General features: G+C 38.5%; 2 protein-coding genes across 5 annotated transcripts in view; one reads left to right on the top strand and one right to left on the bottom strand.

Annotated features, from left to right (window-relative positions):
• Positions 1-2,569: 2,569 nt before the first annotated feature.
• On the bottom strand, positions 2,570-11,966 carry ppm1kb (protein phosphatase, Mg2+/Mn2+ dependent 1Kb). Of its 2 annotated transcripts, XM_085409682.1 has the most exons (8): positions 11,457-11,966; positions 9,758-9,843; positions 8,246-8,772; positions 8,036-8,136; positions 6,034-6,199; positions 5,757-5,901; positions 4,736-4,870; positions 2,570-4,449 (listed from the first exon to the last, which is right to left on the bottom strand). In XM_085409682.1, the coding sequence occupies exons 3-8, from the start codon at positions 8,710-8,712 to the stop codon at positions 4,318-4,320; spliced, it is 1,146 nt and encodes a 381-aa protein (XP_085265808.1). In that variant the 5' UTR covers positions 8,713-8,772; positions 9,758-9,843; positions 11,457-11,966; the 3' UTR covers positions 2,570-4,317. The 2 variants fall into 2 exon arrangements, with proteins under 2 accessions (XP_085265808.1, XP_085265810.1); XM_085409684.1 differs by lacking the exon at positions 9,758-9,843.
• Positions 11,967-13,808: 1,842 nt separating this feature from the next.
• Positions 13,809-25,681, top strand: part of herc3 (HECT and RLD domain containing E3 ubiquitin protein ligase 3) — a 34,182-nt gene continuing 22,309 nt past the window's right edge. Inside the window, exons 1-9 of one of the 3 annotated variants that reach the window (XM_085409679.1) lie at positions 13,809-13,887; positions 15,067-15,417; positions 16,994-17,153; positions 19,850-19,926; positions 20,701-20,922; positions 23,004-23,095; positions 23,449-23,579; positions 24,154-24,305; positions 25,112-25,185. In XM_085409679.1, the coding sequence (XP_085265805.1) occupies positions 15,195-15,417; positions 16,994-17,153; positions 19,850-19,926; positions 20,701-20,922; positions 23,004-23,095; positions 23,449-23,579; positions 24,154-24,305; positions 25,112-25,185 (1,131 nt within the window). In that variant the 5' untranslated portion in view covers positions 13,809-13,887; positions 15,067-15,194. Of the gene's footprint in view, positions 13,888-15,066; positions 15,418-16,993; positions 17,154-19,849; positions 19,927-20,700; positions 20,923-23,003; positions 23,096-23,448; positions 23,580-24,153; positions 24,306-25,111; positions 25,186-25,681 lie in introns of those variants that run through there. The other 2 variants (XM_085409680.1, XM_085409681.1) reach the window with 2 other exon arrangements.

Here is a 25,681-nt window from a genome sequence, read left to right as displayed (position 1 = left end):
TTAAGGGAGTATTTCTTCTTGCGCCAATGCTAAATCAAGGCAGCAGCTGCACGTGATTTCTTGCAGACGTTAATAAATAAAATATGATTGAGGAGCTGCTGAAATCAACAGAGAGAGGAGAGAAAATATTTGTAGCTGGGACTTACCGGGCGGTGAGGATGTGAGAGGGCTGCTGCTGCAGACTGATGGCCAGCGGCAGCTCACACAAGGGTCAACCCCACTCAGGCTGGGGGAGGGAGGTGAGGCCCATCACATTTTTCACAGCTGCTCATTTTTCTTTTTTTTCCGTTTTATTCATACAAAAGTTAGCCAGATAACTTCATTATAGCATTTTCTATAGTTATGCCACTTATAATAAATCAGCTTATCCCCCTTTTCCACCAGAGTTACTGGTTTCTTCCAGGAGTTGGAATATAATGAAATCTGCATCTGGCAATCTGTTGTTTAGCTACCCACTACTGTATGGGGTTACACATGAGTGCTGAGGGTCAGAACTTAATAGATTGTAGCTGAAGTAGTTAGTAGAGCATCTATCCCCTTTTAAAATGTCTAGAAATGCAGTTTAATAGTTCTGGACACTTAATTCAAGGGGTGACTGACAGATACACAGCTTACAGATTTTTAGGGGGTGGGAATTTAAATGTTAATGTATCATTGCATTGAAGTTTGCATACCTGGCTCATCTTACACAAACTTTTATCGTCAGTCAAATTAATTAAATATGTGTGGCTAACTTTAGTTTGTCACAAGAGAGAATATCTACCTGTGGCATCCTGGTAAAGTAGATGTACTGCAGTAACTTTGTGTTTGTGATACTAAAGCCCAGAGTGTGACTGTGAATGCTGGATTTCAATGCCTGCGTGTAAAAGAAAATTTATATCTGTGTCTTCATGCAACTCTTGACTAAACAGGATCAGGTTTCACAGGAGAGCATAATGGATTTATTGCACAAGATATAGTCTCTGTTAGGTTGCCAACAATCCTGTGAAGACTGTAGAGAACTATGATCCTAATTTTAGCAGCATTAGATTGCAACGGTGTGATGCTGCGTCCAGAGTTTGAAAGAGTCTGCATGTGTGCATTAGTGTGCCTATCAATTTTCAACATAAGTGCGTTAGGAAAGCGGTCTTATGTAACTTCTTTGGTGTCACGGAGTAACTCTACTCTGTGGAAGCTTCCACCTAAAGACGTCTACTGCATTCATGTTCAGAAGGCAGGGATGGAAAACGACTCTGGAACCCACGACAAGGAAAGATGTGAAGCAATGGCTGACACCTGCAATCCCACTCAGTGCTTCTTGCCGTGGATTCTGTGGTGGATCCATTGGATCAGTGTCAGAACAAACATTAACTTTGATTTCTGTCTCCCCTTGGTGGCCTTGGGAGAAATCTCACAGTGGCTCAGAATATTCTCTCAGAGTATCTCCATGCTGTGGTCATGTATCCTTGTGGCACATGGCACTTTTCACATAGATCTGAGATGGCTGCTTTCTGACTTACTTTTAAAGTCTTAAACAATATGTCATTCATCTATTTAGTCAAGCCGCTCAACCTATATAACTCCAAAACATGTAGCCAGATGCTCTCAGTGCAACCGAAGCCTCGATTCAGTCTCAGCTGCAGACCCTAGACTAATGCAATAACCTGCCACTTGATATTTGTACTGTAGTTTATGCAGTCTTTTAAATCCAGCCTTTTAATTGAAGTTCAAAGTCAAATTCAAGTCCCATCAGGCTTTTTATGTTGTGTTCCCCTTTATTATTATTATTATTATCTTGTTTTATTCAAATATGTTCGTTTGATTTTGTTTTATTAATGTGTAGTTTCATGTGGTTTTAAACCAACCCGTAAAGTACTTTAAAAAGCAACATGGCTGACCAAAGTGCTGTAGAAATCAAACTGACATTGACCACAACTGAGTGAATGTCTAGTTTTGTCTAGTTCTCCATTTACATTTGGAAATTTCTTGAATTTGTTCTGAGGATAAACAGGAAGTTTTTTTATTATTCGTTTGTCAGGTTGTTTCCCCAACAACTTAAAGCAGTTTGAATCTACACAATCAATCCAGATAAAAATGAGATTTTTTTTGGTTAACTAAAAAAAAAAAAAAAAAAAATAAAATAAAATATTGTGTTCTTGTCTAACTGACAACAATTAAGATTTCATTATTTATTACGTATACCTGTTATTTAATTAGTCAAGTAGGTGGAGCAGAGCTTCCTAACTCTGGACTCAATTAAGGTGTCCAAGATTTATTTTTCAGACACCTGCCTTCTTTAATTTATCAAATTCTTCCATACAATTTGTAATTTTCTAAATAAAGATGACCAAGTTTGAGCTCGTTGGCAATGTTAAAAAAATAAATTATAAAAAAAAAAAAAAGTAAAGAAAAATCTGGAATATATGTAGACATAATGCAAAAATAAATATTTTAAAAAATATCAATGTTTTCTTATCTGTTTGAAGTGGCATGTAAACTGCTCTGTTGATGTAAATCTTTCACTGTATGGACAAAAGCATTGGATCACCTACACGAGGATAACAACACGTCCATGTTACAAAGAAAACGGTTTCTAAATGTATCGTTTTTTTATTGAAAGTGTCACAAGCCGTTTAGACCAAGAGTACAGTACTAACAGTGTTGTTCAAACGGTCACATTTGGGTCCCAGGTGCAGATCCAACACCACAATGATTATATTTCAGAGGCAGTGCAACAAAGTACAGTAAAATACTGAACACAAGGTTAGAGAGTAACTCTGACAGAAGGCTTGTTAACTATTTTGAAAATCATACACACAAGCGCCTTTATAATATCCAAAGTCCCGTTAGATACAAGAATAAGGGAGAGAAAATATATTTACATGAACATTTACAAGATGACAGTTTATACAACATTAGGAACTCACAGATAAAATAATGCTGATAAATATGACGTGCTGTATTTCTTTAGCCTTAACAAGGACAAAATAAAAGATCACACCACCAGCTCAACGGATTAAGTCTGAAAACACATCCACTCACATAAGGTCAGCCAACACGACTTGAGCAGCTTAGTCACACCTATAGCCTACAGAGACTGGTTACATTGTTTCAGTTTAAGCAAACATTCACATTGTCATACATGGCTCTTAGCTAAACAATTCTCTAGTGTTGCATTAGGTGTGCTTTGTTGTGTCTGACTGACACACAACGGTGGAAAACCAAAAATAACGCCAGGTTACTCACACCACAGGTCCGTGTCTAAAGACCTGCATGTGTAGAATATTCTGATGTGCCAAACGTAGCTGAGATATGAAGAAAATATAGGTGAGACCAGTTTTCCAGGTGTACATATCACACAGATGATTATTTACAGAACAGAAACAGTATGATTCAGTACCTCAAACACTTAAGTCCCCTTTAAAGGACCTGTTGCAAATCAAGCAAGCCTGGCAAAGAAACATAAAATTTCATTTTTATTCCTATATAAATACCAAGTTCAGTCACCAAAATGCTGTCCAGGCAGCTCTGTTCAAAACCTTTACATCTTTTAAGATTGTCCAAGTCTTCCAATAACTTCTGCGGCTCTTTAAGAAATTTTGTTTTTCTTTAAATATAAAGGAAATTTTAAAGTGTTGGTTTGCAACTAAATGTACAAGAACAATTCTTATAGGAAAGCTATATAATTTAGATATTTTAAATTTGCCATAAAGTTTTTAAGGCCCAGTCAGTGACTTTATCAGTGACACCAGTTCTTCAACCAAGGTGTGGGTTTCACAGCAGCTGATGACCAATCACTGTAGTTCAATTGCCCAACCCTGACTCCTTTTGTTGCACTTGCTCCCAAAATTAAAATGGAGAAATGGTCCAAACTTAAAACCTGTGCTCTTAAAACTGGTGGGATACATTTTCTTTAAAAATGTAGGTTAACAATAAAAATGAAATTGTGAGTGAGATTGTGGTGTGATGAATCTAAACTGATAAAACAACGTGTGAATGGCAGAAGAAGGTGAGGAATTAAATCTGTAGAGCAGGCTACAGATTTAGCCAACACACATTCCCGTCTGCTGCTCACACACTTTTAGCACCTATGAGGTCATTGGCTTGCTAGTAGATACAACCTTGTATAAAGGGAGATTTACCCCCATGAATTCACTGCCTCTTTGTTCACACAGGCAATAAACATCATGCAACTGTAATTAATGTTGTAGCCATTAGGTGTCATTATTTCGGCAAACCACACACTTTTTACAATGTTTCTTTACAGGAAGCCAAATGTATTGCACATGTTAACAAAGTCTTAAACAGACCTCGTCCTTTCATCCTATGTCCCGCAGCCTATGCCCAGCGACCACTGGACACGAAGCTTCTGCTGAAAGAGAAACTCGTGTCTGAACTCTTGTGCTTTCCCCAGGCACCAAACGGCACCACGATGATTGTGCTGTTGTCCTCTGAACCATACTGAATAGCCTTAAAAAAACAAAACAAAACAGAGCACCGCAATGTGAAGCACAACAAGGTTAGAGAAAGTCATCGGATGAATGATAAATTCAAGCAAAAATTAATCTTCTGTAGGAAATTCCAGACTTGAGGAAACATGGACACGGTTTTGGGAAGCTTTTTTGTGTCTAACAGATCATTTCAGTACATGAGTCAACCAAAACTTAATGAAACCCAGCAACAAACAACTTTGTAGGAGAACAGGTAACACATTGACCCATGGGCTAATATTCAACAAAAGCATCAAATGTTTTACCTGCTCAGATATTCTCTGTGCTGCCTCTTTGGGTTCGTGACACTGGTTGATGACATTGCAGATCTCCTGGCTGTTCATAATAAAGTTAATGCCATCTGTGGTCAGCGCCAGGAATGAGTCATGGACATTGTGCAACTGAAAGGGAATAAATAAATAATACTTTATAACAGACATTAAAAAGACAAATCTACTGAACTATTACAAGAAGATGGTAAGACTGGCTTTACTGTCTTCTTCAGCGAACAACAGATGTGAAAATGTGCTGTTGCAGAGATCTGCATTAAAACAGTCCATGGTTCTGCCCAATACACCAGCAATGTGGATTTTAAATCAAACAATCGTGACGTACAAAATACAAACAAAATATTTTGCAGTCATTTTTATAAAACAGTCCCCATTTTCAGTGCCTCAGAAATAATCGGACAAACATTTTAAATATAAGGATTGTTTTTAAACACCTGGGTGAACTTTGCAGTCAGTGGCTAAGGTCTCACCTAATGCTTTCCTCCCTCGAGCTGCTCGGTTAGGGCTTTCCTGCAGCCACCTTCAGTTGTTGCTTGTTTGTGTCTCTCTGTGACTTCAGTTTGGTTTTTAGTAACTGAAGACATGCTTTGTTTGGTTACGATCATGTGACTGACTTGGCCATTGAATAATATCAAATTTCTTTCCCTCAAGAAGCTCTTGGGTTGTTTTTCCAGTTTGCTTTAGGTCATTATCATTTGCACTGTCAAATTTTTTTTGCAGCATGACATGCACACTTCAGAATTCATCCTGCTACTTCTGTCAGCAGTCACATTACCAATAACCCCAGTGCCTTGCTTCCATTGGCAGCCATATGTGCCTATACACTAACATTTTTGTAAAAACCCTCAAAAGTTTGAAAGTCAGTTGCATCTTTATTGTCTGATTTAAGACCCACTGTGGTGGTGCACAGAGGAAAAATGACAAAAACTGCATCTTCTGAAGATAACATGTATCAAAAAATATATATTTCAGTGACAAACTAAATTTACAAACCTACCGTTACTCTTTTGGTCTCAGGTTCAGCAATGACTCCCGTCTTCTTCAGGTCAAAGTCTCCAATGCTACGCGTCATTGCCAACCTGCCATTGACATTTGGCTGCCCCAGGCTATTCCAGGTGATAAACCCCCCACTCTTCTTTATCCTTTAAACAGGTGCAGATCGGTATATTAGTACATGTATGCTACGAAGGCAGGATTCTTTTCAGGGCACTTACAATTAATAAAAAAGAAAGAAAAAATGAAGTTTAAAACCTGCTTTTAAAAGCATCATGTACCTGTCTTTTTCGTCCTTTCTCTCAGGGGTGTGGTCAACAGTGAGTTTAAGGGCCTTGCCCTTGCGGCACAACATGACACGACTGTCACCCACGCTGCCGACCACCAGCTCGATGCCGTCCCTCAGCAGGGCCACGGTGGCGGTGGTTCCTGCGTTCATCCCGGGTGCTACAGAGACATACGAGAAAATCTCAAGCTCCACAAAGCCACTGCCCATAGTGTTAACAACAACATGGTGTATCTCACGCACTCGCAGTCACACGCTACAACATGAACACATGGGTGGGAAGCCATGTAGTAGACTTAGAAAAAACTACAGATATTCACACAGTAAACAACAGAGGAGGCAGTCACACATGCAGGTTGAACTGTTGCAGAATAGAGCTGAGGTCCAGAGCAAATGTTACAGCAGGTAAGTCTAAAGCTGAATCCAAAAAGATAATAAATAACAACAACATTTATCAGTGCCCGATACTGGGCCTGATACTCGTAAAGCAACACAGAAACATCAGAGAATGTCATAATAGTGAGTTCAGCATTTTATCTTTCCTCTTATGTTCACCATGGATGCCTCTAGGGTTGAGAAAATATAATAAGTCAGTCACAAGAAATATTATGTTCAACTGACTCAGTAAAGTAAACGACTTGCGTTTTAAATAAATAAGAAAAAAATGTTTTATTTATGCCAAATGTTGAGAAATTACTGGAACAAAGAAGATTAACAAGTTTTACTGTCAAATATTTGACATTGGCAAACAATGTTCTGGTGGTAGATAAATAACGGTAAAATTTTATGCAATTAAAAAGTTTATCCTTTCCTCTCCTCAGAATTAAATGAGCTGATAGAGACTTAACGTTCTTTAAAGCTTAATCTGAATATTAAACATGGACTGGATCTGTCGCTGACAACATAAATCTCACACAACTTTCAAACTGAAGCACTGTCTCACAAGAAGCGTTGCATACACTTGGTGAGAAGAGAAAAATCAAAAAGAGAGATAGAGATAGGTAGAGGCAGAGAGAGAGAGAGAGAAGTGAGAGAAAGATAGGGAACCTTCCAGTAGTCCAGGATTTAGGACCCGCTGGACTCTCCTTCAATATCTAGCCTCTCGTCATCCACACTGGTGCCAAGGGCTTCCAGCTCTTAGCTGGCTCCGCAGCTGCCGTAGATAACATGCACACACACATACAGGCATATTGGGACATTTCACAGAGTGAGGCCAAAGTGAGGCCATGTAACAAGTACACTAGCGTTCATATATCATTAAACTTAAGACATAAAAGGTGGTTGAGAAATTTCAAGCTAAGCTGATGAATTTTACAGAAATAGGGCAAACATGTAAATTAGATTTATTGAGGGAAATGTTTTGCATTAATTTTTTTGAGTTATACTCAAACATTCCTTAATAAAAATGCCTGCTTTAAACATAACACTTTGCAGACAAAGAAAAGTAAACAGATTGGTGACAAATTAAAGGAAAACTCACTATTAACTAATTATGCAAAGTCTTTAAACCTCTACTGACAGATCTGATTCTGTCCAAATGATATTCTCTCACTAGGAGGTACCTCGGGGTAGTGACGTTCTTAAATGGTCGAGATCTGATAACAGCAGTCAAGAATTCCTACAATTTTCTCATTAATCGACCCACTGGGTAAACCCTGTGTGGCGTCACGCATGTAAGGTAAAGCTGTTCCGTTTATCCAAATGTGTACTCTGATTTTTCCTTTAATTTGTTACCTTTCTGTTTCTGGCAATGTTGTGCTGGAAGCAAGAAAAACACTAACATATCTTCTACGCGTAGCTAATTTATTCATGAATTATTTAAGGAACTTGGGGGGAAAATGACAGACCTCTAACCAAAAGTGCTCAGTGGGGAAATCCAAAGCTTCAACGCCTAAGTAGGATAAGTAAATTATGTTTGAAGAGAGAAGAAACAAGTGTCATCACATAAAAACAGAGTACACAGCATATCCAAGAACATATAATGTGAAAGCACCTACCATTTGGAGAGAAGTGCAAATGCCTTGCTAGAGCTTTGTCTACTTCAAGGAAGGCTTTTGTTAAAACTAATTCCAGATTTTCCTCGTCTGCAAGAAGGTTCCTTGAGGAAATCAGAAAGAAAAATCACTTACAGAGCTGTGACATCTGACATTCACATTATTCAGAAATGAATAAGCTACTTGTGACAGCGACTCATATGAACTCCTTACGTGATATATTTTTCCATGTATTTTTCACAGAAGTCAGCTGCCTCCGATCCACCGTGCCCATCAAACACAGCAAAGTAGAGCACCCTGTCGGTCAGCTCGGAGACGCGGTAGCGGTCTTCATTGTCCTTGCGTTGACCAATGAGCGAGGCGCAGCCTACCTTGGATAGGCTAACTTTGGGAATGGGCTTGCCGTAACGAATGCTGGGGGGCAGCAGGATGGGCTCATCGATACGATTGTCCCAGATTCCAAATGAATCCCAGGTAGTGGGGCGGCCGCTGCTGTCTGGATCAAAGCGTGTATTACTGTGCCGAGTTTCTGACGGGGTGTGGAACGGTTTGCGGAAAATGAACTGGAAGTGGCTGTCATGCTGGACTGGAAGGGGGACTACGCTCATCTGTACAAGACCGGCTCGACCCACGTGAAGACCACTGCATCTTGCCAAGCGTGCGAGACAGGCTGTTGACATCACCCTGACAGCACGAACACCTCGGAAGCCACTGGATGGAGAGGCAGAACAGTGTACTGTCTGGACAAAGCAGGAAAATAAGAGAAAAGGAAAAAAAAATTAAAATCCATCATTTAGACTGGGAACACAGCATGACAAAAATCTTTTATTTGTTTAGGAGGAGGCTCCATTATGAGGACTAAAGGTCTCTTCAAACTAGAAATCATTACACAAACACAAATCAGATAGAAAAAAACTGAGATTACACAAATTCCTTCATATTTTTGAAACATTTGAAATGTAATCCATCTAGTAATAAGTGACAAATACCTCCTAACTATTACTAGCATCTGATACTAATCTTGATCATTTGCTTAAAAATAATCAAGTGGTTACTTTTAAATATACTTAATCGATGTTGCATTAAGACTATTAGATGACGTCATCTCCTTGAACCCCCTGTGAACTTCCTGAACCTTTTATTATTTGACAGAAAATAATGACAGGCAGTAACTGGAGCCCAACAGGTCTTGTGTTCACACATTCACCACGTTCAAATAAAAATTTAGTCAACTAACAATAAGAATCATCCTCAATTCTAAATTCAAAGTGTTGCGCATTTACTACTGTGAAGTTCCATTTAAGGATACCACAGGGATTCTGTGTTTGCCGACTAACTACTAAAAGCTTTACCCAGTTTTATTTAATTTTATTGCTGATCTTCCAAGAGCTGCTAAACAAATAGAACGTAACATAAAATGACATAAAATTATGTCTAATACTGTGCAAAAGCCTTGAATCATTCCACTTTTCTTTACATTTTGATTGAAGGTCTTTCAAAGTTTCTTTTGGACACTGGCTGCTTTTTCGTTCATTTTCAGTTCAGCCCTTATACTTGACCATTTTTGTTGTTTTTTTAAGTTACTCAACATCGACCCATGAATCATTTAAGTATTTACACAATGCGATTCAAGAGATGAGCCAGTGTTGTGTCTACACACAACAGACAACTTGGCAACTGGTTGTCTTTTTGTGTGTGCAATCTTTGCACACTTTTCTTGCTCACCTTATGTAGTCCTGTGTTGATTGTCTGTTAAATATAGCACCGTGGTCTTGGAGGAACGTTGTCTTGCTTCACTGTGTACTGTACCACTGCACATGGTTGAAATGAAAATAAAGCCACTTGATTTGACTTGAAATAACCAATCTTATCCTTTTTATCTTTAGGCACTTGGTTAGTAGCGGCCTGTCACATAAAGACATTTCTTTAGTTTAATCCACAAAAAACTCCAAAGATAAGTTTGACAGAACAGAAGTATTTTTACACCAACAAAGTTTTCAAAAAGCTGTTGTTTGAAAACTCTGCAATATGTGCTAAAATAGAAAACTGAACAAGTACACAGCAAAAAATATAAGTAGCCTAAAAATTAGCTTAAGAGTCATTAGTCATAGATTTGCCTCTCCGGATCCCGAACCCTAACATTATTGAAGCATTGTGGGATCACCGTCAAGGAAAATGGAACAAAGAGCACCAAGCATCCAAAGAAGAGCTTCGAATGTCCTTCAAAAAGTCTGGAGAACTAGTCCTGAAGACTGTTTAAAGAATAAAAGGTAGTCATTCCAAATATTGACTTTTAAGCTTGTTAGAATTATAAAAACTCTGTATTTACCCCAAATACTTGATTTCCAACTATTTCCTATTTTCCCAGGAAAACGTAAAGAAATGAGAGGTCGCTCAAAACATAAACAACACATAAGCATATATTCTTAACAATCTCAACTAAATGTAGCATATGCAAACTTTTTTTGAAGTTCATTAAGATTATACAGATTCCTAGCATACTAAAGAATGAAGAGGCATAAAATAATTGAAGGTTATAGCTCAACACTAGCGGAGATAAAGGTCATTATAAAATTTAACAAACTTTACAATTTACTCTTTGCCACCAACAAACCATAGTCTTGCCTGTTACTTGGCATTTACGAAATCCGTGTCTGGCTATTGAACAACAAGGTTTGTCGAGTTGAAAGGACATTTAAAAAAAACAAACAAACCTTCCTTTCAGTAACAACAACACGCACAGCCTTTTTCGGACATCTACTATAGCAACCTCAATTCACACTATTGTACACTTAAAATTTAACATATATGAGCCCAGACTCTTTTTACTGTTAGTAAAACCTATAGGAGAGTGTTAAAGCCTTAACAGGAACTTTCCTCACTGTGTACAGGGCTTCTTATGGGTTAATAAGCAACATTTACTCGGACAGCATTAATGAATGACCTTTATTGTATTTGGTTTAATTAGTGAATAAACACTGATTAGGGAGAATTTCCGACGTGCTATATCGTCCATATGTTGTAAATCATCTCAGGGTAAACCGTGTATTCATGTGCGTCAACATGTCTGTGAAGGTTCTCAGAATGTGCGTCAAAGGCAAAGCTAAAGAATGATGCAATAGCCATTAAGCTAACTGCTCCACTATCGATCCCAATATCATAAATGTGTGAGGCACTTAGAAGTGCTATCCTAAGAGAATCTGAATAAGAAGCAGTCCTTAATAAAATGCAGTTTCAATACACTTACGAAAAGAAGCAGTATATAAACGGTAACGTCATCCATTTTTCATATTAGCATTCACTAGCTAGCTGCAAACGATAGCTCTGTAGCACGCAAGCTAACAAGGTAGATAGCATCAGGTAAAAGTTACCATTTCGTCTAACATTACCGAGATTTCAGTTGCATGTTGACTAAAAGCCATACCTCGAGAGTTTCAGATGTATTCGTCAACTTTAAAGATCCTTTGCTTGCTTCTTGTGGCGTGATAACAAATTGAATGAAAACGGTTGCCCCCTCGTCTTGCCTTGTTATCAAACAGCAAGGCCTATGATGTGACCGCACCAATCAAAATCTTGTAAGAGTATCCGCCCACATTGACGCCCCGTCTACAGCGCATAAAATTAGCCGAAAAAAGTCTTAATGGCAGCTATGGGTACCAATAATAAAGCTGCACCTCTAAGCGCCAACTGTCGCGAAACACCGAAAGGGCAATGTAGGAATAGAAAATACAATTTGTGACACAATGTCGTCATCCAAGCATTGATTTTGTTCACTAAGCTTCTGGTTTCTTTATGGCCAGGGCACTAATTTAGACCCGGAGCCTCCAGTAGGTAATTTAGGCCTGGGTGTTTACGTCAGTCCAATCTTTGCCTGCTGGAATCTAGGTTACTGGGTGGAGAACGAAACAGGGGCTGTATCCCAATTCAGGGTCTGCAGCCTTAATGGCCCACAAGGGCCGCGTACTCAAAGGCCGGAAGTGAGAGGCTTGTGAAATGGGACAGTCTAGCCTCCGTCTCGCTGCCCAGGATGCCTAGCAACCATGACACTAACAGCTGGAAACGTTTCATACAGCTTTGTTTGACAGAAATGAAGGAGAAAATCTTTTGTTCATTTGTTTGTTTGTTTCTACATGAGCTTTGATTTGGTAAGTATCTGAGGCTGACTGTGAAATCATGATTATTGGGCTTCACTTCTGTACTGAACAGTCATTTAAGATTAGCTAGTAAATAACAATTAGCTAATGTTGTTCATGAGACTAAAGTCATCTCACTTTGGTAATGTAAATATAATATGGCCAATATTAAAGTTATAATTTCAATCATTATTAGTTATTACAGCAGTGAATGAACTCTGTTTCAAATACTGAGCTTCAGTAAAGATTCAAGCTGCATTTGTTTATATTATTTATATTTCCTGTCACCTTAAATCTTCACTCAAAGACAGGTTTCTTTGACACTGTATATATAACTGTGTTATATATATGAGAGACAAATATTGTTCTTTTAATATATTGGCATTACTAAAATTGTCTCAGTGCTTAATTTAAATATCCATAAAATCATCACATTCTCTGTAAGATTAACGTCAACAATTGAACGGTGTATATTTTAAAGTTACGGCTTTAAAACCAAGTTAGTACAAACATCGCTAATGTCACATAACTTTGCCGACATGTGGCCAACAGTAATGTTTTAATGTTCTTCGTTATTAAACATTCGCACATAAATAAGTAACATAATATTCAGTACTTACTTTTAAAAGTTTACTCTTCGGCCTCCCCTCTTCCGCCTCCGGCAAAATTATCCACACCCACTGCCGCGCTATGCATTCTGGGATATGTTGGGCCACGGAGTCCACCGCCACATCCTTAAAATTCAATGAAATGAAGGACGCATTTGAGTGCCGCATTTTCGAGCAGCCTTTGAATTGGGACAGCCTTCGTCGTGTCGCTGTGACGTAATTGGCCTTAAAATGCGGCCTTTAAGGCTGCAGACCCTGAATTGGGATACAGCCAGTGTGTCAAACTCTTTCCATACCTGGGGGTAAAAGTGGAAGATAAGTCGTTAACTAGGATGAGTTGGATAAAAAAAAAGAAAGTCAAACCTCAAAATTTGACATTATGTCAAGGTTCTGATATGTGCATAACGCTGTTATTAGATACATTTAGTGAAATAAACAAAATGTTTTCCTGCAATGAAAAAGTAGAAATAAATACATAAAACTGCAGAAAATGTATACACAAGTACTCAGACAGTACATCAGAATTAGAATAATATTACTTTATTGATCCCTAGGGGAAATTATCTTTCCTTACAATGCTCCATTATAAACAAATAGTAGAAAAGACAGTCCCTTGTGGTGCCCCTGTGTTGCTGATTACCTTGTCAGACACACACTGTGGGAGACGTACATATTGTGGACCACTTTTGTTGGATTTGAAGAAGGTGGGGGGGGCAACTTCACTCACATAAAAAACATCACAGGACCTTCCAATACCTAACACAAACGTGAAACATAACACCTAAAAGACTTAGTTTGACGGGATGCTGACATGATTCAGATATTAAAATTAAGAGCCTCCGCCATTTTAAACAAAGCTTGTAAAAAAGTATTAAATATTGGGAAAATAAAATAGCCACACCAATAGATTTAATGTTCACGGACTTTGTTGTTACGCTAGTAGGCATTCACCAATTCGGACACAGCCATTGGTAGAGCCCCATGCTCGGCGGACCAATCACATTGTCTCCTGCCCATAACGTCTAGTGACGTAAGCAGCTGTGGCACTTCCTCGTTTGTTTTCTGGGCTGATGAACCGAAACCAGTCGCCCAAATTCAGAATGCATCTGTCAAGGTAAACACACTGTTTTAATTTTGCACCACCCAGCTGTAAAACAGCGCCGCTGTGCTTAGGTTGTGTTCATCGGCTAGCCAGCGGGTCTCTGTTTTTTAGCTATAAGACTGACAGCCAGCGCTGTTTTAGCCTGCGAACGTTAGTTAGCTATTAACTATAACGGCTTGTGTGGTTTGTCAGGCTCGCTAACAAACTTACTCAGGTAATGTCAGTGGGGACATTTAGCCACTGCTGCAGGATGTGTTTGTAATGTACACACAGCACGGGTCAGGAAGCTAACCTGACTTAACGTGCTGGTCCTCACAAACGATAAAGCAGCCGCTGACACTTAAAATACAGCTAAATATACAGCTAAGCGTATCTCACATCGAGCTACCAGTGTTTAGATAATAATAATAATGATAGCGCACTGGTAATACACGGGAGCAACTCACAGCCAAGACTGGTGTGCTATAGCATGCTAAACAAAGCTATAATGTATAGCTAATATTAATTTAATGTAACATTTAGTTAATGTTTACTAACTGCGATAAGGATGGTCACCCTGGGCTTTTGGTCCATTCCCTATATTTTCCTCCACCCTCCCAGGTAAATTAGTGCTTTCTAATACATGTGCCCGCATCCTCTCATCACAACTGTTTTCAGAGGTGTTTTTTGAATCACCTCTGAATCACCTTTTTCAGAGGTGATTCAGTTTAGTTTTTGCAGGGTTGTAATATAGGTTATACTTGTAATGATATAACTCATAGTATTAATAAAAAATATTTATATGGCGTTTATCCCAGTTACGATTTACACCTTAAACAGTGAAAATGTATAATATTTAAAAGTCACGTTTTTGGGACATTGTGAGGTAAAGCATACTCTCTATTGGCCCGTTTCTCTTTTGTGTATTTTCTGGCTTACTCAGTTGGTAATATTATTGTGCTAGAAGAGGCTGGACATTAAGGCGGGACTGCTTGGAGCTGCTTAAGCCAGGATTACACTGACAGGGTTTATTTAAATACACTGCCTGTTCCTCTGTCATCATGCTTACATCACTGTCACACACACCCACAGCAACCTCCGAGCCCGTCCTTGTTCCCTAATTGAAAAACTGTCAAGAGTTCACATATGGAGCAAAGTAATCAGCTCCTTACGAAGAAATATGCATAATCACGCTGTTTCTTTTGCTTCTAGGGTTGGAATTTACATGAAGAGGCGAAAGCGGGCCTGCTCTCGAGCTTGATCATTATAGTCTTCCTCCATCTGGCTGTCACTCTCTTTGCCTCTTCACATCGGTGCTCATTTCCTCTCCCTTCACCAACATGCTGTGCTGGGGGAATGCCAAGGATGGGCAGTTGGGTATTGGTGTGGAGAAGAACCCTGTGTTTGAGCCGAGGAACTGTCATGTGTTCAGTGGCAGGGGAATGAAAGAGGTCGCCTGTGGAAGCCAACACTCTGTGTTTCTTATGTATGATGGCAGTGTGTACACATGTGGCTCTAACAGCTGGGGACAGCTGGGTCATGACAAAGCAGGGACTTCCCCAGGTAAGCTCTAAATTGGAAACACCAGATTGGACCACCCTGGTGAACAACATAGCAAGTATGTTTGAGCATGTGCCTGAATTTGGACTGATTTGGCATGATTTGTCTTTGTCTGTGTTTGGCTGCACAAGCAGGAGGTGAATTGATGGTCTAATAAAAAAGTCAAATTGTATTCTGTTCTTCAACTATAGTGGAGTTATGTATTAAAAACCTAGCTTGTTATTTTGCATCTTTTACGTTTAAATAAAAGTGTTAATCAATTAAAGTAGTTATACAAATGGGCATGGGCTGATGGTGAAATTCTGGGCCGTTAGTGATGTTTGGCTGACTTAGTTGCACATAACCAAGGTTAAAACTTATCTATGATGAGTGATTAGGCACACGAGCAAGATTGGTCTGCACATAGTTGTTTGAGTTAAAGAGTCTGTTTTATGTTTTGCCTCAAATAATAGAAAGTTTTATATAAAGTTTTTTTTCCTCAGCCATTTGATAAATAATAATTAATTTTAAACTGGAATAAATTAAACTCCACTTTCAAAAAACTTAAAGAAATCACAGACCTGGTTATTTTCCTTTAGTATAAGCCAAAAGCTCTTTAGTGGACACCAATAATATTTTATATGGGAGAAGAAAAATACCCTGATGCTTAGTTACAAAGACTGAGCATGCAGTGAAATGTCTTTTGCAAGTCTTAGCAGGTTCAGTGGCTGTTGTGTTTTTATCTGATGTGGAAGCAGGATGACTGAGGATTTAAAAAAAGCACAGACACTCATGTAACAGCAGCATGACTGTATGCTGGAATTGGGCATCATTAGGTGAGTTTGACATGAAACAGAAAGGATTCGTGTACCCACATTTTGGGCATTTTTCCTAAAATGGTAGTGACTGCAGACATGATGGGTCTGTGTTGGTATTATGTGGGTGGAAATGTGTTCTACATGTTCTTTGTTATGGCATGTGGGTGAACTTGTAACAGCCCTGAACAAATACAAGAATTGCTGGACCTTAAAAATCATACACAGATTTATTTGAAGTATGTCCATCCACATCTTTAGTTAGATACACTGCATAGATTCTGGGATGTTATCTCACAGGTTGTATAACATGCTGGGCCAACTTGGCATAATTATATTTTTGTTATAAGGCCTTTATCATTTTATGTTTATGTTATTGAATCTTTTTAACAAGCTTAAAAATGTTGATTGTTGATTAAATGCTATAGTCTTACCTCACTTAAAACCACATTATCAACTATTTTGAGTTTTCAATTTGTCTAAAGCAGCTAACCCTTAGTTGGTCCTTAGCAGAATACCACCAACACCAACTGCAAAGTCTCACCCACACATCCTTTTTGCACGTGCTTCAACACAGCATTTCTCAGTGCAGTTAATAATATACTATTTTCAGAAGAAATGTGTATATTATGTTTCTTGGATCTGTTGTATTATTGTGTACAATAAATACTTGTATAATGAATAGCATGTAGTTTAAAATATTTAGACTTATAACTGAAAAACAAATGGGTAAAGAGTAAAAGTAATGAAAAGACCTCTACTGTAGACCTGTCATCTCTTCACAGAGGTTGTTGGGGCTCTGGATACCCAAAAGATTGCGATGGTGTCATGCGGTCGGGGGCATTCGATGGCAGTGAATGAACAGGGTCAACTGTTTGCCTGGGGAGCTGGTGATGGGGGACAGCTGGGACTGGGGACCACAGAGACGACTGTTCGAATTCCCAGGTGCCCGTGTAGTTTATAGGAAGAAGGGTTTAGCCTGGCCACACAGAATTACACATGCCAGTAGGAAAACTTACAGTACTTACCAGCAGCCTAGCACCTACTTGTACAGCGTACATCTGGCCACTGCCACAGCTAAGTGTGTCCATAGAGCGTGCAGACGTAGACAGGTTTATCAGAGCCTATTTGAAAACTGTTAGTCACAGACTTCCTGTAAGTCTTTCACATGCAAATACTGGGAAAATGGGATTTTACTGTAATAAGTGGTTTGCAAAACGTTTTCTAGAATAAGCAATTAGTGCCCTGACAAACAATTTTATTTTTAATAGACAATTTACTGAAAGTTTATGAGGGGAAGAAAGCAGACAAAAGAGACTAAGACTAAATAGATATATCAGAAATATATTTATATCTATATGCTCACAAAATCATTATTAAAAAGAAAGAAAAACTACAGTGACATCTTCATTGTTAATCCATTGGTTACTCAGACTAACCTCAGTGTTATAGTGGAGGAGAAGAAGCCCCATGTAAACATATACTCAGCGAGATAGTTTAATAGTCAGTATTTTGTATGCAGCAGCCTTTCATAATTCAGTTCAACTTAGTTTTATTTATATAGCACCCAGTCACAACAATAGATGCCTCAAGACACTTTGTATTGTAAGAGAAAGACCCTACAGTAATACAGTGAAAATCCCAATAATCAGATCACCCCCTATGAGCAAGCGCTTTTGTGACAGTGGGAAGGAAAAACTCCCTTTTAACAGGAAGAAACCTCAGGCAGAGGCAGGTTCAGGGAGGGGCGGCCATCTGGCTCGACCAGTTGGGGGTAAGGGAAGGATGACATGAGAAAGACACATTGTGGAAGAGCGCAAGAAATTATTAATAACTAATGATTTAATGAAGATTAGTGTAAAAACACATGGTAAGAGAAAAAAAACACTCAGTACATCACGGAAGCCTCCAGCCGACTAGGCCTATTGCAGCATGACTAAGGGAGGATTCAGGATCACTGGATCAAGCCCTAACTATAAGTTTGATTAAAAAGCAAAGTTTTAAGCCTAATCTGAAAAGGAAAGTGGGTGTCTGTCTCCAAAATCCAAACTAGAAGCTGGTTCCACAAAAGAGGGGCCTGAAAGCTGAAGGCTCTTCCTCCCATTCTACTTTTAACTACTCTAGGAATTAAAAGTAAGCCTGCAGTCTGAGAGCAAAGTGCTCTATTGTGGTGATGCGGTACTATGAGGTCTTTAACATAAAATGGGACCCGATTATTATGGATTTAAAAGGGAGCCAGTGAAGAGAAGCCAGTATGGGTGAAATATGCTCTTTCTAGTCCCTGTCAGTACTCGTGACAAAAACTCACTGAAAAGCTGGAAGCTTTTCAGTGAGTTTTTAGGAGATCAATAATTACCATACTGCATCGTAGAAGTAATAAATACTAGTTTTTCAGTATCAATCTGAGAAAGAGATTGCACGAAAGGAAGAAAGCAGTTCTTATATATTTGCTTAGTGTGTGCATTGAAAAACATCCTGGTCAAAATGACTCCAAGGTTCCTCACAGTGTTACTGGAGGCCAAGGTAATCCCATTTAGAGTAAGCATATAGTAACATATTTCTAAGATTTTTTTTTTAGGGCCACGTATGCTAACCTTAGTTTGTAGCGGAATTTAGGAATTATAGGTCATCCAGGTCTTTGTCTTTCAGAGATTCCTGCAGTTTCACTAAGTTGTGTGTGTTTTCTGGCTTCATGGATAGATAAAGTTGGGCATCATCTGCACAGGAGTGAAAATATATGTTTTGCCTAAGGCAGGGGTGTCCAACTCCAGTCCTCAAGAGCTGCGGCTTTTAGATCCATCCCTACTCCAACACAGCTGAATCAAATGATTGGATTACCCCTTCAGCATGCCATCAAGTTTGGCAAAGGCCTGGTAACAAGTCATTCATTTGGTTCAGGTGTGTCGGAAGAAGGAGCGCGACAGTAGCTCTCGAGGACTGGATTTCAACACCCCTCGCCTAAGGGAAGCATGTATAATATAAACAGAACTGGTTTTAGTGTGGAACCTTGTAGAACTCCATAATTCACCTTTGTGTGTAAAGAGGACTCCCAATTAACATGAACAAATTGAAGTGTTATAATTTTACGAAGTTTGTCTGAATTAGATCTCTCTTGTAAATGAGATGTTGAGTCTCAATGGGGCTACCTGTATAAATAAAAGTTAAATAGCAAGTAAAAAGTCTATTAGATAGATGTGATTCGAACCACCTTGAATAGCTACAGCATGCTCTAATCGCTGTAATTAAATTATGGTCATCGAACCTCATTGCACCGAGGTTTAGAAGAAGCACAGACAGGAATCTACCATCAGTGGCCATAAGAAAACCATCTGTAACCTACACTAAAGCTGTCTCTGCAATCTGATGCATTCTAAAACCTGACTGAAACTTTTAAAATAAACAATTTCTTTGCAGATGATTAGTTAGCTGTTTTACAACTACTCTTTCAAGACTTTTTGAAAAAGGCAGGTTAGGAAGGTTGTGATTGGCCTATAATCAGCTAAGACAATAGACATCAGGTTTGACATTATTTGGAATTCCCAGCCTTTTCATGCATCATCTACTTAAACAAGAAATGTTTTAAATGTGTATTTTTTAGCTTGATAAACAAATGTTTTTGTTTCTTTTTAAATTTATCCTAGGTTGGTCAAAAGACTGTGTGACCATCGCATCTCTCAAGTAATGTGTGGGAATCAGCACTGCATCGCACTTTCTAGAGGTGTGAAAGACAATTTCTTTATAACACCTCATCACTGTTCACGATCTGAATGTTGGATCCCAACTGTGTCCAATCGAGCTGAAATGTATGGCATCAGAAAACCCTCATAAATTCTTAAATTTTAGCTCATCTATCCGCTCGTCCACAGTTCACTAGAAGCGTTAAGCCTTAACAGTATTGGTCAGATCTGAGTGAAACTTGCACATGGTCAAGGCTGTTTTACGAGCAATCACCAGGCAGTAATGATGGAGAACAAGTGTGTGTGTTTATCAATGTAACAACAAAGTGTCAACCATCAGCATCAAGGTTAGCATGACTAGGACTCAAGACATAATATTTTCATTAAAATATGTGATTGCAAAGGGAGGAGAGCATAGTTTGAGAAAATGCAATGGTTTTGCATTATGGGAGATTTTAAATTGACTGTTTTTTGTCCAAAGAAATGTGATCAGATGTTGAACCACAGCTTCTTGGGGCTAAACACACATAGCTTCATGTATTAATACTAACAGGATAATGGGGTCTGTGATTTATCTGTCAGCCTGAAAAGTTGTGTATTTATTTATGTTTGGTGTAAGCTTTGACTTGATTTAAGTTTGGCTATAAATGAAAACATTTGGTGTTGTTGATGTTTTGGCAATATGTAGGTCTGAGCCACACCCTGTAACAGCTCTAAATATAGCCACTCTATAAAACAGACATCTGCCCTGTATTTTGTGTTCATTATTGGTGTTGATGTGAGGTAAAGTTCATGATGTGCGTTTTTCCTCTCAGATGGCCAGCTGTTCACATGGGGCCAGAACACCAGCGGGCAGCTCGGGTTGGGGAAAGGAGAGCCCAGCAAGCTGTTCCCTCATCCTCTAAAGTCTCTGGCAGGAATTCCTTTGGCACAAATAACGGCAGGAGGAGACCACAGTTTTGCCCTCTCATTGTCTGGAGCTGTATTTGGCTGGGGCAAAAACAGAGCTGGACAACTGGGCCTTAATGATAAACAAGGTAATAATCACCTGGTTAGAAAGAACAGCGACTGTTATATGATATAATGCAGAGTGTAGAGCTTCATGCAAATTATATAAATCTTTACGTAATATTGTGTCTCACATTTTTATCAATTTATTCGCGCTTGGAAAAAAAAAAAGGTTTTCACAGTACTCCACATGGTGTTGTGAAAAACTAAGTACACCTGTACTCTTTTGATAATATTTTAGAGGTTAAGTAACAGCTAGGTACTATTAATAATTAATAATGACTGTCAAGTGTGAGTACCGCTATCAAAGCAGACGTTTTGGCACTTTCTGATCTGAAGCATTCACGTCTTAACACAATGCCACAATCTTCCCTGGAAAGGACGTCTCAGCAAATTCAAACTGAGCAATACATAGAGAAACTGCAAAAAACCCAGCAGCTACATCTCAGACTCTAGAGGCCTCTATTAGCAGGTAATTGTAAAGTTCATGATGGTACAAATAGAAAAAATCTGAACAAGTGTGGCTTATTTGTAGGGGTGGGGGGGAAAAATCGATACTGTGTAGTATTGTGATATTTTGTTTGCTAATAATGTATCGATACAGGGACAGCAGAAATCGATATTTTGTTACAAAAAAAGTTTTTGTGGACTGGAACATGCTCTGACTTCAGAGCATGTTGATCCTTTTTCTGAGCAAGAATCCTGACATTCCTTCACTGTCCAAATGTGTGTAACTTTTTTTTTTGGCAGCAATAAACATGACAGTTTACTTGTTTTAATTTAAGACATGTTTTATTTTAATTAAGTTTAAAACTTTTTTATTTAATGTAAAATTATATTTTGTTTTAATTTACTTTCAAATTCTTCAGTTGCTGAAGGGGCTGCATAGTTTTCATAAATTTCAAAGTTCAGAATAGCTATAATTGTACCAGATGGTTGCATTCAGTTAAGTTGGACTAGACTGTAATACAAACCGTTCAGTTTGTCAACAATAAAACTGACTGAAATGAGAGACTGAGTGTGAGACTTTGATATTAGATAAAATAAATATTGATAAAGTTTACCTTTATGTACAGAATCTGAATATCGCAAAATATTAAAAAAAAATTGCAATAATATCGTATCGTGCGTTAAGTATTGTGATAATATCGTATCGTGGGATGTATGGTGATTCCCACCTCTACTTATTTGTAAGGGTTACCAGGAGGAAGCCTGTTCTCTCTAAAAATAACATGACAGCACAGCTTAGGTTTGAAAAGTTGCATCTGAGAAAATTGCAAGACTTCTTGAATAAAGTCCTTTGGACAGATGAGGCCGTTGGGGTGGCTGTAGTTTAGGAGGTAGAGCAGGTCATCTACTAATAGGAAGCTTCTATTTCTATTGTGTCTCTGAATGTCACATAGAAAGCACTTAAGCATAGAATGGATGTGAATGTGTGAATGAGGCATGTTGTATAAAGTGCTTTAGTGGTCAGCTAGAGGAGAAAAGCACTATATAAGAACTAGTTCATTTACCATTTATCATTATGCCAACGTGCAGATGTTTGGCCATAATGCACAGCACCATTTGGAAAAATTAAACACAGCATGTCAGCATAAACACCTCATACCATCTGTCAGCACGGTGGTGGAGGGGTGATGATTTGGGCACCTTGGAGTCATGGAGTTGACCATGAACTCCTCCGGATACCAAAGTGTTGTAGAGTCAAACTTTAGATGTCTACCTGACATTTAAAGTTTGGCCAATACTGGGTCAGGCCACAGGACAACAGCAGCAAATCTACCGCAAAACGGTATTGTTGCCATTGTTTGTGGAACAATGGCAACGAGCTTGATTGCTCTCACGCTCATTTTTTGTTTTATGAGTAGTTAGAGGTCACCATTTTGGAGAAGAGATCTATTTATTAACATTTCATGGAAATGATCCTCAATATTAAATAATTAAATAATTTAATTAATTAACATATCCACGTTTAGTTTAGTTGCCATTATGGTGCTAAATCAGAATGCAAAAGTTTAAGTGTTTTCCAGCATCTTCTTAATTTGAGTGGACTCATCTGGTTGAAGTGTTTAACAGTGTGGACTTGCTCGTGTGTTGTCGCCTTCCACAGATCGTGCCGTCCCATGCCACATCAAATTTTTGAGATCTCAGAAAGTTGTTTACATCAGCTGTGGAGATGAACATACAGCAGCCTTGACAAAGGTATGATTTATGTTTAACTGTGTTGTACATGCTTTACATATGGATGTTTAATTTTGGCCATTTCTAGTAACAGATATTATGCAACCAGATATTATAAAGTCTTGTTTTGTTAGGTCGTTCTTGTTTAGCTGCCATAAAAATTGGTGCAAGAGATTTATATTATTTTACACAACACTCTGTTAATACAGAGTTAAAAACTGAGTCTTATTCCAACCACACGGTCTAACCCCATCTTATCTTAATCTACCACCTAACGTGTGCCATAAGTGTTTTAGTGCAAGACTATGCATAAAGTTTCCCTCTTAAATGGAAAAAAGCACGGAAAAGGTCAGTGTGTTTACTCTTCCTGGCAGGATGGCGGCTTGTTTACGTTTGGTGATGGCTCGTGGGGTCAGCTGGGTCACGGCTCCACCAATAGTGAGCTTTTACCTAGACGAGTGCTGGAGCTCATGGGCACCGAGGTGTCCCAAATCACCTGTGGCAGGTACTGTCTCTGATAAACCTACAGAGGGCTTTTGTTGGTTATACCCATACGATCTCATGGAACCAAGTAAAACAACACTGGAGTAAAGTCTATGTTTATGAAGCTTAAACTTTTTTTTGACTCTCAAAAAGCCGCAGTTTTAACTCTCTTGTACGGTGTGTGTTTTTTTGTTTATTTTGTTTTAGTATTTTCTCCACACCTGATGGGAAAGGAATACTGAAAAGACTTATAGAAAGTTACCTTGTCCCTTAAATGTTAATAGCTTTGATTGTTTTGCTTCCAGCCACAGACATTTGTTGCATCTTTTTTTTGCTCAGTTATTTCTTTTATCCTCTTGACCGTTAGAACAAAACTTCTCTTTGAGAATCCAAATTAAAAAAAATATAAACATTAGTAATAATTAAAAAATATCTGCTGCAAAAACAACTGATCTAAACTGAACATGTTAAATCAGAGAGCTGTAAGGTACCTTTGATAATGTTAACTGCATATCTAATGCTGTAAATGTGTAACTATCAAAGTGGTAAATTTACTTTTTTGAGTTTCTTCATTTCGTGGTTTTTCCTTTTGCCAGGCACCACACGTTGGCGTTCGTGCCTTCCTCTGGCGTGGTATATGCGTTTGGTTGTAACAGCCATGGCCAGCTGGGAACAGGAATACTGGGGGATGCCAGAAGCCCATTTCCTGTCAAGGCCAGTTTCCTGACTGGAAAATTCCATAGAAGAGGTAAGCAGAGGACTTGCCGATCAGTCCCTATATGCTTGTGACCGAATGCCTTTTTAAAAGTGCCTCATTCCCACTTCTCACGTTTGTTAGACATGTTTCCTGTTTGTGCCTTTACTGGTAACTGCAGTGGAAATCCAGGCAGGCAGCTGTGAATGTTACAGTTTTATTTGGCCTAACCATTATGGTCCTGGGAACCTTGTTTCCGATTTTTTCCTTGAAGACAATGGAGAACTTTGAGAGAATTTACAATTTACGAAGTCTTAAAACAGAAAGAACAGACTGATAACGATACAGTGGGCTTTGTTAGTGTCCAGCTAGACTCTGCTGCTTCACTGTCTTGCGGAGGTATTTCTGATTTGGCTCCAGTTGCTGTTGCCAAAACAACCAAGAGGATAGTTGGTATTCAGCCAAAACAGCTTGTATTTGCACAGCAGTGTCTTCTGTTGGATTTACCAGAAATCATCCTGCAATCTGCTTGTAATGTAGGCTAGGGGGTGTGAGTCACAGCAGAGATTTAAAATATATATATATATTGTAAGGAGACTGCAAGAACACAATTTATTCTGCCATGTATATCAAATTGAAATAGCACAAAGAAGAGCTTTTGAGCCAAATGCTTTATGATTGCTTTATGCTTCCACAGTGTATTATTCTTTATCCTTCATTACTGTGTATCATCTTTTTTCTCAAGGTGAGGAATCTTTACAGACACATGCAGTTTAAAGTGCTTTAAAGTGTGAAATATATATATTTTATTCCCTGTTATTATGTTCAGTGTCTATCTCTTTTTTATGTTTCTTAATTAGAATCAAAACAGTATACCGTGACCAAAATCATCTGTGGAGGAGACCATAGCTTCTTATTGTACTCTAATGAGCAGGTATGTGATTTCATAAAGATTAATACTAAAATATCACATTTTTTAAAATTAAAAATATATACTTACTTCCAGTTTTACCATTGTTATTGTTTGTTTGAATTTTCATGAATTACATAAATGCTTTGTTATTTATTTTCATGTTAAAAATATAGAGAAATGTGAAACTGAAAATCAAAGATGTACTCTAAAAACCATCAGGAATTAAAAAATGATTAACCGTATGTGACACACATATGCTTCTTAGTTTCCTGCAGCACGCTGTATAATTCTAAGCAATCACATCCAAAAACTCCAAGCAATCATGTCTGTGTTACTTAGGTTTAGTGTTTCACCACAGGGTGGCGTTAATGTCTCAGCTTTAACCAGTTCAGTTGATGGAACTCTGTATTTGGAGCCTTTATCTGGTTAAAAAAATGTAACTTTCAAGCAAACTGTCAGGAACGTAGGCTGATAAAGATGTAAAGCGCTTAGCCAAAACATTTCCATCTCAGGCGTG

Source organism: Rhamphochromis longiceps, linkage group LG6 (genome assembly GCF_057381845.1).
Source record: "Rhamphochromis longiceps isolate RC_006_pf linkage group LG6, R_longiceps_female_GT1.1, whole genome shotgun sequence".
In the NCBI taxonomy this organism is placed as follows: domain Eukaryota; kingdom Metazoa; phylum Chordata; class Actinopteri; order Cichliformes; family Cichlidae; genus Rhamphochromis; species Rhamphochromis longiceps.
The sequence above is the reverse complement of the archived record's forward strand: the minus strand, read 5'-3'. Positions and strand labels throughout refer to the sequence as shown.